Genomic DNA, 13,526 nt, shown 5'->3' on the forward strand with positions numbered 1-13,526 from the left:
ACATGGTTGACGGCTGATGTTATAATATTTCTAAGGTTACAAGGTGAAGGATTGTCACATAGAGATTACAATAAAACATGAAGAGGACCTAGGAAGTGTAGGCCTTTGACTTTGGAGTGACCCAAGTGAGGTTGAATGAGTGAAGTATATATATATATATAAAAAAAAGAGATGGAGGGGTAGAGATGGAGGGGTAGAGAAAGGGGATGTGATGTCTAATAGAGATCCTATTAAATTACGTGGGTAATTAACTAAGTATTTTAATTCCTAATTCTATAGCTAAAGGGTTGTATTCAGATTCAGATTAGAGTGTGGTGGAAACTAAACTGCATTCATATATATATATATATTGACCTGTTCTAAGTTGTCTTCCTATGTTTTCATATCATGCTCTCCCCTCTCTCTCTCCCTTCAGTGAGGTTTGCAGATTGTGGCCTGGGCGACAGGGTTCTGTTGGAGGTGGGCGACGCGGTGGACTTCAGGCTGGGTGAAGATGGCATGGTGTACGCCCGACACGCCCTCCGTCTGGCGGACAGGAGGAGAGCCTTCCTGGTGGTGCGAGCGAGGGATCAGAAAACCAAGGAGGAGTGGAACACACGCGTTCACCTCCACCTCCGGACAGATGGACAGGGAGAGACAACAGAACACAACAAACAGGTAAGGATAAAATAAGAATATCACAATATGGTCATTTATCAGAAGCTTTTATCTATTCAAGGTGACCCTTCTCATTCCTGGTAGAACCATTTTGGGTTCCATGTAGAAGCATTTCCACTGATGGTTCTACATGGAACCCGAAAGGGTTCTACCTGGAACCAAAAAGGGTTCTCCTGTAGGGACAGTCAAAGAACCCTTTTGGAACCCTTTTTTATAAGAGTGTAAGTATGGAGAAAATACATGAATAATTATGATGTGGAGATGGAAGTCAGAGGAGCAGTTCATCATAAGAATACATTATCCATCACCAGTCGATTAACCAAGTTTCATGACCACTCTTACGTATTTATAAGGAATCATTCATGTTAAATGTACTAAATAAAAATTCACAGCCCACTCTGTTAACCTTTGATGGCCAGTGAAGTGCTGATAACCACATAAACAAGGCAGTGCTCGCTACAGTATAGAATGCATCCCAAATGGCACCCTATTCCCTATATAGTGCACTACCGCTATGGGTGCCCTGGTCAAAAGTAGTGCACTATATAGGGAATAAAGTGTAGTTTGGGACACACACATAGCATCAGGTGCTGCTGCCTGCTGTGTGTAAATTATAGAAAAAAGGAGGTTGTCTCTATAAGGGGAGACATTAAAGAGCTACTACAGCGACCCGTTCACATCTCCCAGTAAAAATGTTCCCAGAAATAGTGCAGTGCAATATACTTACTGTGTCCATTACAGTCTCCCAGCCTTCTGTGGGAGCAGTGAAAACAATGTGAGAAAATAAAAAGCTGTTTAAAACACCACCAATATGAAACTGTGAATAAAAGCGATGAACTAGCAACGGTTAACCAGTGGAGTGTTAGCTAACTATTAGTCAGCTAGCTCTCTTAACAGATGGATGGAGCAGAAAACTCTGAGAAAAGGGAGGGATGGTTTGGCGAGAGGGAGAGAAAAAGGATGGAGTGAGATTTGGGGGAAGGAAGCAGGAGAGAGAGAAGGATGGGGATAGATGTATAGAGAAATAGAAGAATAGAGAAGGGATATAGATGGAGGGGTAGAGGTGGAGTGGTAGAGATGGAGGGATAGAGATGGAGGGGTAGAGATGGAGGGATAGAGATGGAGCAAAAGAGATGGAGGGGTAGAGAAAGGGGATGTGATGTCTAATAGACATCCTATTAAATTACGTGGGTAATTAACTAAGTATTTTAATTCCTAATTCTATAGCTAAAGGGTTGTATTCAGATTCAGATTAGAGTGTGGTGGAAACTAAACTGCATTCCTAGGCTGCAAATACATTTGAGGTAAACACACACAGCCCAGGATGGTGATTGATCAGGTCATCAGTAATGAAAACCTTAATCCAGCTCTCTGGAGTGAGTCAACAGAGACCTCTGGGACATAAACAGTGTGTGTGTGTGTGTGTGTGTGTGTGTGTGTGTGTGTGTGTGTGTGTGTGTGTGTGTGTGTGTGTGTGTGTGTGTGTGTGTGTGTGTGTGTGTGTGTGTGTGTGTGTGTGTGTGTGTGTGTGTGTGTGTGTGTGTGTGTGTGTGTGTGTGTGATGTTTCTCTGGAATAACTTCTCGATGTGGGTGGGTTTGTCCGAGAAATATATCTTTCTGTCTGTATTTTTGTCTGTGTCTGTATATTGGTGTGTAACATGTTTTGTCTCTGCAGGTGAACTCCAGTGATGCAGCTGTGATCATGTTTCCATGGCGTAGCGTGGTCGTCAGGGGTGATGGATCTCTGAGGCGGGTAAAGAGGGACTGGGTCATCCCCCCCATCAACGTCCCTGAGAACTCACGAGGACAGTTCCCAGAGGAACTAGTCAGGGTACGACACACACATGGTTCAGAGGACACATTTCACACACATTTCCCAGGGGGGCTAATCAAGAGAAGACAAACACACTGTCATGCAAAGTCTGTCATTCGGCCACTAGCTCAGAGGGCTTTATTGTGTGTGTGTGTGTGTGTGTGTGTGTGTGTGTGTGTGTGTGTGTGTGTGTGTGTGTGTGTGTGTGTGTGTGTGTGTGTGTGTGTGTGTGTGTGTGTGTGTGTGTGTGTGTGTGTGTGTGTGTGTGTGTGTGTGTGTGTGTGTGTGTGTGTGTGTGTAAGTGTTTTGTGTATATTTACGGTATGTACAGCGTATGTGTGTAGCGCTCACTATTTCCTCCTAACACAATCTTCTGGTATGATATTTATATTAGAATCTGTGGAGAGACAGGCGGTTCTGGTCATTCTGGTGATGTACACATGCTTTCTGTCTGTACTGTATAGCCTATGTATGGTGTTGAGTGGAGCTAAATATGTTTTAAATAAAAGTGTGGTTGTGTAACTGTATCTAAAGTGGGAATATCTTTCCCTCCCTCTCTTTTGCTCTCCCTCTCTCTCTCTTTCCCCCTGTGGTCTAGATCCGGTCGGACCGTGATAAGAACCGTCTCCTCCGGTACAGTGTGACTGGACCCGGTGCTGATCAGCCTCCGACCGGGATCTTCATCATCAACCCTATCTCTGGTCAGCTCTCTGTGACCAAACCCCTCGACCGCGAACACATCTCCAACTTCCATGTAAGTGTGTAGTAGGGGGTTGCAAAATTCTGCTTACTTTCCCAGGTTTTCCAGAAATGGTTGGAAGATTCACTGAATCAGGAGGGAATCCCACATAGAGGATCCCTCTGACCACATTCTTTGCTGGTGTATGTAAAACATATGTAAAACGTCACCCTGAGGTAGTTGGACTGGAAACATCAGTCTGAGAATGTTACCTTTGATCTGCAGTACACAAATAGACACACACACACACACACACACACACACACACACACACACACACACACACACACACACACACACACACACACACACACACACACACACACACACACACACTGAGACACACTTGAGCAACTCTGGCTATATCTGCAGGCAGGACATTTGCATGAAGGGTGGGGCTCCCTCATGAATATTCATACAGTGTGATGTAGTTGTCAGAGTCACTGAAGCTCTGTGATGAATATATTCATGAGCTGTTGCCGTGGCATTACTGGAGACTGGGTATAGGGAGCAGCACATACAGTATAGCAGCTATGAGACAGAGTACAGGGTGAGGGTACTGTAACAGCAGTATGTTATGGCAGCTACTCCTCCCTGCCTAGCAGTAGGCTTCTCTAACATGGCTGTTTTGGAGACAGGTACTGGGGGAGGGTACTCTGCTTTTTCCCTGTACTGCTCTCTTGTTAGAGAGGCCCTAGGAGAGAAACACATAAGGGTCTTTAGATCCACATAAGGGTCTTTAGATCCACCCTTGAGAGGCCAAGTGTACACTAACCTCAGTAAATGGCCACATTCCAATCCCAATACCTCACACCCTTCTCCTCTCTCTGCCCTCAAAATTGTGCCCTCTGAAGTGTAAGCAATATGTAGGGCGTTCACTCACTGCTCTACAATGTAGCAAAATATGGGGAGCTGCTGAATGTATGTCTCAACCTTGTTTTCTTTAGCCTATGTCATTATGAATCACATACAATTAATTATTAGATTGTTCTCTACAATATTAGAACCCTAACATTCTTGTACATAAGTGTTAATTAAATAGGAATGTTAGTTCGTGACCGTTGCTAGTTTAGACAACGCAGCTCTTGGTTGCATCTCTTTCATATTTTGGTGTTGGGAGGTGGTAACATTAGGAGGCGTTTCCGTGCTTCAGACCAATCAAAATCAACTTGATACCTCGTCATTTTCATCTCCAGATCCGTGGCTTTCTATTCCTCTAACCCCGAACAATCAAGCTTGAGAGGGGTCGTTTCTATGATAATTTAAAGGGAAAGACTCAAATATCCTAATTTCCAGGGGAGTAGGTATTGAAATTCAGTCGGTTAGCTTTGTTAATTCATATACACTACCGTTCAAAAGTTTGGGGTCACTTAGAAATGTCCTTGTTTTTGAAAGAAAAGCAAATTTTTTGTACATTCAAAAAATTAAAATTGATCATAAATACAGTGTAGACATTGTTAATGTTGTAAATGACTATTGTAGCTGAAACGGCTGATTTTCTATGGAATATCTACAAAGGCGTACAGAGGCCCATTATCAGCAACCATCCCTTCTGTGTTCCAATGGCACGTTGTGTTAGCTAATCCAAGTGTATCATTTTAAATGAATAATTGATCATTAGAAAACCATTTTGCAAATATGTTAGCACAGCTGAAAACTGTTGTTCTGTTTAAAGAAGCAATAAAACCGACCTTCTTTAGACTAGTTGAGTATCTGGAGCATCAGCATTTGTGAGTTCGATTACAGGCTCAAAATGGCCAGAAACAAAGTTCCTCAGTACTTTCTTCTGAAACTCTATTCTATTCTTGTTCTGAGAAATGAATGCTATTCCATACGAGATTTTGCCAAGAAACTGAAGATCTCGTACAATTCTGTGTACTACCCCTTCACAGAACAGTGCAAACTGGCTCTAACAATTCCCTAACTGTTTCCTAACCCTGATCCTGTATCTGACCATCTAGCTGTGAGCCCATGCCATGTCATTCCCTAACTGTATCCTAACCCAGATCCTGTATCTGACCATCTAGCTGTGAGCCCATGCCATGTCATTCCCTAACTGTATCCTAACCCTGATCCTGTATCTGACCATCTAGCTGTGAGCCCATGCCATGTCATTCCCTAACTGTATCCTAACCCAGATCCTGTATCTGACCATCTAGCTGTGAGCCCATGCCATGTCATTCCCTAACTGTATCCTAACCCAGATCCTGTATCTGACCATCTAGCTGTGAGCCCATGCCATGTCATTCCCTAACTGTATCCTAACCCAGATCCTGTATCTGACCATCTAGCTGTGAGCCCATGCCATGTCATTCCCTAACTGTATCCTAACCCAGATCCTGTATCTGACCATCTAGCTGTGAGCCCATGCCATGACATTCCCTAACCGTGTCCTAACCCTGATCCTCTATCTGATAATTTAGCTGCGAGCCCATGCTGTGGACCTGAATGGGAACCAGATAGAGAACCCCATAGACATTGTCATCAATGTCATAGACATGAACGACAACAGACCAGAGTTCACACACACCATCTACAACGGATCAGTACCAGAAGGCTCCAAACCAGGTAACAACACACACTCATACACATGCACACATTCACACACACATGCACCCACACAAACACATAGTACATTTTTTATTGACTGCTTGGTTTGCGTTCCCAGGGTCCTTTGTGATGACAGTGACATCAGTGGACAAGGACGACCCTAAGACAGCCAATGGGATGCTCCGATACAAGATTATATCTCAGAACCCTGAGAGTCCTTCTTCCAACATGTTCACCATCAACAACAAGACAGGAGGCATCATCACTGTAGCAGCAGGCCTCGACAGAGAGGTGGGTGGGTGTGTGTGCGCGTGTGTGTGCGCATGTGATGTGTATCAATGTGTACACTGTAAAAAAAAATATACAGTTGTTTCTAGCGTAACTTACTGGCACCCTCCTGTAAAATACTGTACTTCAGAGTTTATTTGGAATTAACGGTAACATACTGTAACTTATTTTACAGTAATCTACAGGTAATCTACAGGTAATTTACATGCTGCCAGGAAATTACTGTAAAAACAGCAGGACTTAAAACATTTTTTTTTGCAGTGTATGAGTTTGTGTTTACATACTGTCTGCCTAAGGTATTCTCTGTAATCTGAACCTGTCCCCTTTCTGTCTTCCTCCTTCCAGAAAGTTCCTCAGTACACACTGATAATCCAGGCTACTGACATGGAGGGGAACCCCACCTACGGCCTGTCTAACACAGCTACAGCTATCATAAGGATCACTGACGTCAATGATAACCCCCCAGAGTTCACCGCTGACACAGTAAGTCACAGACAGACAGACAGACAGACAGACAGACAGACAGACAGACAGACAGACAGACAGACAGACAGACAGACAGACAGACAGACAGACAGACACAGTACAAATACACACGCACACAATACTTTCTTTCTCACACAAAGGACACCACAGAAACAATCTTTCAACAAAAAAACAACAAATATATATATATGTTTTATTTTATTGATTTTTTTAATACAAAAATACAAGGAAGGGGTAACATTAAAGTATTAGAACATGAAGGACAAACAATACAGCATCAAGACACTATCAAACATGTATCAGTCTTTCTGCAACAGAGCCATCCTTATGTGTGAGGGTGTGTGTGCATGATAGTGATATAAAATATATGTCAAAGTTTCCTTTTTCATGATCGCAATCTTGTGAAATCCGAACCCTCCAAGATCCCCCCACAGTTCCCCAACAGCTGTCCCTCAACCATTCGAGACCCCTCCCACAGTCCACCCCCCCCCCCCCGGAGGAAAACAAATAAAAAATACAATTAATTCCATTCCCCACCCCTAAGAACCCCCGAATGCACCAACAACCAAGAGAATTAACTAAAGAGAAAAAAGAAAAAGACAGAAGAAAACAGCAAACAACAATGCAACATTTTTTTTAAAGAATACATTTAAAACACAGGACATCAAGGACAACTGAAATCATAACAGCAAGGCCAACTGTATATGTTTGTGTGCATGTCTGGCACTATTACATGTATGTGTGTGTTCTTGTATGTGTTTATTTGAATGAGAGTGTGTGTATATGCATGTGTACAAACACCTGCACGACATCAGCCTCAGGCAAACCAGTATTAGTTGTTAAAACACTGCCACTTAGTGTCATTCAAATGTACTTTTATTATGTTTTATTTTGACTTTTTTTTACCCTTTATCTTTTGACCATGATTCTTTCTCTCACACAGCAACTCCAATTCAACATACCAACCCTCAGCTTCCCTCAGCCCATCCCATCTATCTCTACTGGCCACCCACTTCGTGTTAACACGCAGCACATATCTTTCAACTATGCTATGACATTTAATGTACAATTTCAATCTATCGAATAGAATATACAGATTGCGTATTGAAGATAAATACTTTTACTAAGATTATTAGTATATTAGTAATTGACTGACCTGGTCTCTCCAGATCTCCTAACAGTACTATTTTTAGGGTCTCCAGATCAATGCTATGCATTTCCAGCCATTCCTGAGACCAGAAACAGGCTACCTGAGGGCAATACCAAAATCAATGGTCTATTGATTCTGTATCCTCACAACAAAATCTGCAGAGCTTCGATGATTTTATGCCCCAAATATTCAACATTTTGTTGGTGGCAAGAATTTTATATAATCATTTTAGCTGAAAAGCACGAAGTCTTGAATATTGCGTTGTTTTATATATCAATCCCATGGAATCGGTACATCAAAAATCTCTTCCCAACTATTTTGTAATCTGTATGGCACAGTTGTCAACATCCTGGTCCTCAAATGAAACTGGTATACTTTCCTATTTATAATATTTTTATTCCTCCGCCAGTTTTGATTTTTTATATTGGGCAGACAGACCAGTTCCCTACCTCCTCCCGCTGCCACCCGCCGCCTCCATTTTTGGGGCAATGCTGTAATCAATTGGTTGTACTCTTGGATTGAGCAGACCTTCCCATACAATTCTGATAACTCCATGAAGGACATAACTCTACCATTACAATTTGCAATATCATTTAAGAACAAAATACCCTTTTCAAACATCTTTCCCATAAATACATGTATTTTATCAACCAGCACATTTGAGTGCAGCCATAATATTTGTTGTAATATTTGTTCTATCTTTTCAGGGGGATGAAATTGAAATTGTAACCAGCTCTGCAATGCTTGTTTGAGACAGATACTTTGAAAAAAGTATCATTTTCAATTAATCGAAAATGAGACATGGCAATCAGCACAAAGGCAAAAAGGCAATTTTTATTTTATTTTTTTATTATTTTTTTAAAATCCCATTTTCTCCCCAATTTTCGTGGTATCCAATCGCTAGTAATTACTATCTTGTCTCATCGCTACAACTCCCGTACGGACTCGGGAGAGACGAAGGTCGAAAGCCATGCGTCCTCCGAAGCACAACCCAACCAAGCCGTACTGCTTCTTTAACACAGCGCGCCTCCAACCCGGAAGCCAGCCGCACCAATGTGTCGGAGGAAACACCGTGCACCTGGCCCCCTTGGTTAGCGCGCACTGCGCCCAGCCCGCCACAGGAGTCGCTGGAGCGCGATGAGACAAGGAAATCCCTACCGGCCAAACCCTCCCTAACCCGGACGACGCTAGCCCAATTGTGCGTCGCCCCACGGACCTCCCGGTCGCGGCCGGCTGCGACAGAGCCTGGGGGCGAACCCAGAGACTCTGGTGGCGCAGTTAGCACTGCGATGCAGTGCCCTAGACCACTGCGCCACCCGGGAGGCCACCCAAAAAGGCTATTTTTAAACGATGGATGAGCTTTTCTTTTTAAATCTACTTGAGAACCATTTAGGGTTCAAATAAAACTTTTGAATGAGTGAAGCTTTTAGAGAGAGGTTTAGTGCTTTTATATTTAATAATCTCATCCCACCCAATTCATATTCATTATATAGATAGGCTTGTTTTATTTTGTCTGGTTTAGCGTCCCAGATAAAGCAAACTATTTTTGCTCATATGATTTGATAAACGAATCATCAGAAGTAGGCAGCGCCATAAGTAAGTGAGTAAACTGAGATATGACTAAAGAGTTCATCAGGGCAATTTTTCCATAAATAGACAGGTATTTACCTCTCCATGGTTGCAGGATCTTGTCTATTTTTACAAGTTTTCTATTGAAATTCATTGTGGAGAGCTTATTTATATCTTTTGTGATATGAATACCGAGTACGTCTACTTCACCATCAGCCTATTTTATAGGTAAGCTGCAGGGTAATGTAAAGTTGTATTTTTTAAGGATCCAATACGTATTATTGCACACTTATCATAATTCGGTTTTAGTCCAGAGAGTACAGAAAAGTTATATTTAATGAGACATTGCAGGGATCTAGCTTAAAACTTGAGTCATCGGCATACATGGACACCTTTGTTTTTAAGCCTTGGATTTCTAATCCTCTAATGTTGTCATTGGATCTGATTTTAATAGCTAGCATTTCGATGGCAATAACGAATAGATATGGTGACAGCGGGCACCCTTGTTTTACTCCTCTTGACAAATCAAAACTCTCAGAGAAGGAGCCGTTATTTACTATTTTACACCTGGGGTTGCAATACATTATTTTTACCCACTTTATAAGAGAATTACCGAAATTGAAAAAATCCAGTCATTTATAAATAAAATCCAGTCTTACTTTATCAAATGCCTTTTCAAAATCTGCTATAAATACCATTCCTGGCTTCTTATATGTTTCATGATGTTCTATTATTTCTAGTAGTTGTCATATATTATCTCCAATGTATCATCCATGTAAAAAAAAACTGTCTGATCAGGATGAACAATACCTGGTAAAACCCTTTTAATTCTGAGTGCTATGCATTTTGCTAGTATTTTTGCATCACAACATTGAAGTGTAAGGGGCCTCCAGTTTTTTAGATAGACTGGGTCTTTATATTGTAGTATCGTTTTTATTGCTATCTACCTGTACTATTAGTTAATGGATTTCCCTTGTTAGTCTTGTTTCTTTAGCCAGAAACTGCTTTTTTATTATTGATGAATATTGAATTGAATGACCACTGAAGGTACATTTAAAGGTATTCCAAACAATAAGGGGATTTGCTGAACCTATATTATACTGGAAAAATTCAGTTATAAATTATTTTGTCTTAGTTAAAAATAAGTTGTCCTCCAGTAAACTTTGATTAAATTTCCAATATCCCCGTCCACATGGAAAATCTATAAGAGTTATGTGAATGCCAATTAGATGATGATCCGATCACATTCTGTCTCCTATTAAAATGTTTTGAACCTTTGATGCAAGAGAGAAAGAGACAAGAAAGTAGTCAAGACGACTAGCTTGATTAAGTCTCCTCCATGTATATCTCACTAGGTTGGGGTTTTTTAGTCTCCAAATATCCACTATTTCTAATGTGTCCATAATATTTGTGATTTCACACGGTGATGATAGTTTGTAGAGTGATTACCTTTACGGTCCATTGAGGTACTTAACACTGTGTTATAGTCTCCTACCATAATGATTAGATCATTTGTTGCCTGTAAGTTCAATAAATTGGTATAAATGTTTTCAAAGATGTGTGGCTCCTCCTGATTTGGACCATATAGATTAATGAGCCAAATCTCTTTTTCGTCCACTTTCATATTCAAAAGGATCCACCTTCCTTGTGAATCATTCCTGATTATTTGCACATTCAGATCAAAATATTTGTTAATTAATATCATCACAGCCTTTGCGTTCCTTTGTCCATGACAGAAAATTATTTCAAAGACTGATATATTTTTCATCTCTCACTCCCTCATCACTCTCTCCCTGCCCCTCCCTCTGTAGTTTTATGGAGATGTGCATGAGAACCGTGTGAATGTGATCGTAGCTAACCTGACAGTGACAGATAAGGACCAGCCCCATACTGCAGCCTGGAGGACTGTGTACAGGATCACCGCTGGAGACCCCACTGGACGCTTCTCCATCCCCACTGACCCCACCACCAACGAGGGACTGGTAACTGTGGTCAAGGTAGGACACAGCACATATACATACATACATACATACATACAGTACAGACTGTACATACAGCACACAGATACACACATCACATATATTGTACACGGGCTATGCACACAACATGTACCTCTCTGTATATTTATGTACACACAGAGACAGATGCTGCACATAAAAACCACACACAGATAAACACACACATTATAACGGCTAATCACAGGAGCTTGGTGGAACCTTAATTGGGGAGGAAGGGCTCGTGGTAATGGCTGGAGCGGAATGAGTGGAATGGTATCAAATACATCAAACACATGGTTACAATGTTAAATAAAGGTTAATTATTTATTTATTTTTATTACAAAAAATGTGTTTGATGCCATTTATTTTGCTCCGTTCCAGCCATTATTATGAGCCGTCCTCCCATCAGCAGCCTCCACTGCGGCTAACGTATGCCTATCTGGCCAATAAACTGTATGTTTGTATATATGAGTGTGGCAAACTGGTGTGTATTTGCGTGTTTACGTGTCTCTCCATCTCCAGCCCATAGACTATGAGGGGAGTCGTTCCTTTGTGTTGACGGTGCTGGCTGAGAATGAGGTTGCCCTGGCCCGTGGTATCCACCTGCCCCGTCAGTCCACCGCTACCGTGTCTGTACGCATTGCAGATGTCAACGAGAGCCCAGAGTTCTCCCCCAACCCTAAAGCCATCAAACTGGAGGAGGGGCTACCAGCCGGCTCGCTACTCACCACCTTCACAGCACAGGACCCTGACAGATACATGCAGCAGAACATACGGTACGGAGAGGAGAGAGAGAGAGGGGGGAGTATTGCAGGGTTGCTCATGTTAGCTGATAATATGTTTTATGATGTTTTATATGTGTTGAATGTGTACGTTTCCAAGGCATTAGAGTGTCATGTTACTTCCTATTGTAATTGTGTTCTCTCGTCCTTTTGGTTGATTTCCAGGTATTCAAAGCTGTTTGACCCTGCTAATTGGTTGGAGATAGACCCTGTAAATGGGCGGATCTCCACCATCGCTGTGCTGGACAGAGAGTCTCCCTATGTGAAGAATAACCTCTACAACATCACCTTCATGGCCTTTGACAATGGTGAGTTGTGTGTGTGTGTGTGTGTGTGTGTGTGTGTGTGTGTGTGTGTGTGTGTGTGTGTGTGTGTGTGTGTGTGTGTGTGTGTGTGTGTGTGTGTGTGTGTGTGTGTGTGTGTGTGTGTGTGTGTGTGTGTGTGTGTGTGTGTGTGTGTGTGTGTGTGTGCGCCTATACTGTTTTTAGAGTTTCCTGTGTTTATAGTTGTGTTTAATGTGGGAGGATGGGGGATGGGGCTCAATCTTACTATTCACATGAATTAAATTAAATTACAATCCATTCAGTCTGAATCACTTTCTTGGCACGATAATAAAAATATTTTGTTGACAAAATCCCCACAAAATTCTAAGACAATCTCATATGACAATGGCAGGACTACTTCTGAAAATGATATGTATACGGATGAGCATACAAACTAGTGCTCTAATACACATTCTCTAAAAACACTCTCTCCCGGGCACATGCACACACACACACACACACATACACACACCACAGAGCCCCTGCTGTGTCTTAGCTTAATTCTGACTGAGCTCTTCATTGTGCTTTTGCCAAATACACACGCACACCCTCCTGCTCACACACATGTACGCACGCACGTACGCACACACACACACACACACACACACACACACACACACACACACACACACACACACACACACACACACACACGCACACACACGCACACAGGCATATGTGTGTCTCAGACAGCCTCCCTAACATACTGATCTCTCTCTTCCTCATTCCCTTACTCACTCTCCTAGTGTGTTGAATCACATGTTTCTCTCTTTGCATCTCTTATTTAGAAGAGGTCAGATGTAGCTGTTGATGGGGTGTTGTTTTGAGACGTTTGGTTTTTGAAAAAGGGTTTTGGGTGTGGAGTAATATAATGTATGATAGCATGATTCCTGTTTGTTTTGAATGCTGTAATGTGCCTATGAGATTCTTATTACGCTGTGTTTCTGGCAGTGGTTGGAACCAAACATTTCCAATCGTTTCATTCTGAACAGACCCACTAATTTTGTTTGTTTTTCGTTCCACTGTTCAGACCAGCAAAATAAAGTTCTGAACCGGTTCGAACCACCATTGTTCCTTTCTGTTCTTATTTTAACCTGTGAAACCAAATGTTTTTGACATTTAGCTCATTAAATGACTTCACCAATCAGTGCAGATAGAGCAGACAAGCTAG

The 13,526-nt window shown here is 41.9% G+C and overlaps 1 protein-coding gene across 1 annotated transcript in view; it reads left to right on the forward strand.

Moving 5' to 3' along the window:
* The window catches only part of cdh2 (cadherin 2, type 1, N-cadherin (neuronal)), a 77,710-nt gene that overhangs the window by 44,380 nt on the left and 19,804 nt on the right, over positions 1-13,526 (forward strand). The window contains exons 3-11 of the mRNA XM_055944064.1: positions 416-657; positions 2,334-2,489; positions 3,070-3,225; positions 5,634-5,778; positions 5,879-6,051; positions 6,394-6,531; positions 11,065-11,250; positions 11,773-12,026; positions 12,198-12,340. Of these exons, the coding sequence (XP_055800039.1) occupies positions 416-657; positions 2,334-2,489; positions 3,070-3,225; positions 5,634-5,778; positions 5,879-6,051; positions 6,394-6,531; positions 11,065-11,250; positions 11,773-12,026; positions 12,198-12,340 (1,593 nt within the window). The remainder of the gene's footprint in view (positions 1-415; positions 658-2,333; positions 2,490-3,069; positions 3,226-5,633; positions 5,779-5,878; positions 6,052-6,393; positions 6,532-11,064; positions 11,251-11,772; positions 12,027-12,197; positions 12,341-13,526) is intronic.

The sequence above is a fragment of the Salvelinus fontinalis genome, chromosome 14, assembly GCF_029448725.1.
Source record: "Salvelinus fontinalis isolate EN_2023a chromosome 14, ASM2944872v1, whole genome shotgun sequence".
Taxonomy (NCBI): Eukaryota; Metazoa; Chordata; class Actinopteri; order Salmoniformes; family Salmonidae; genus Salvelinus; species Salvelinus fontinalis.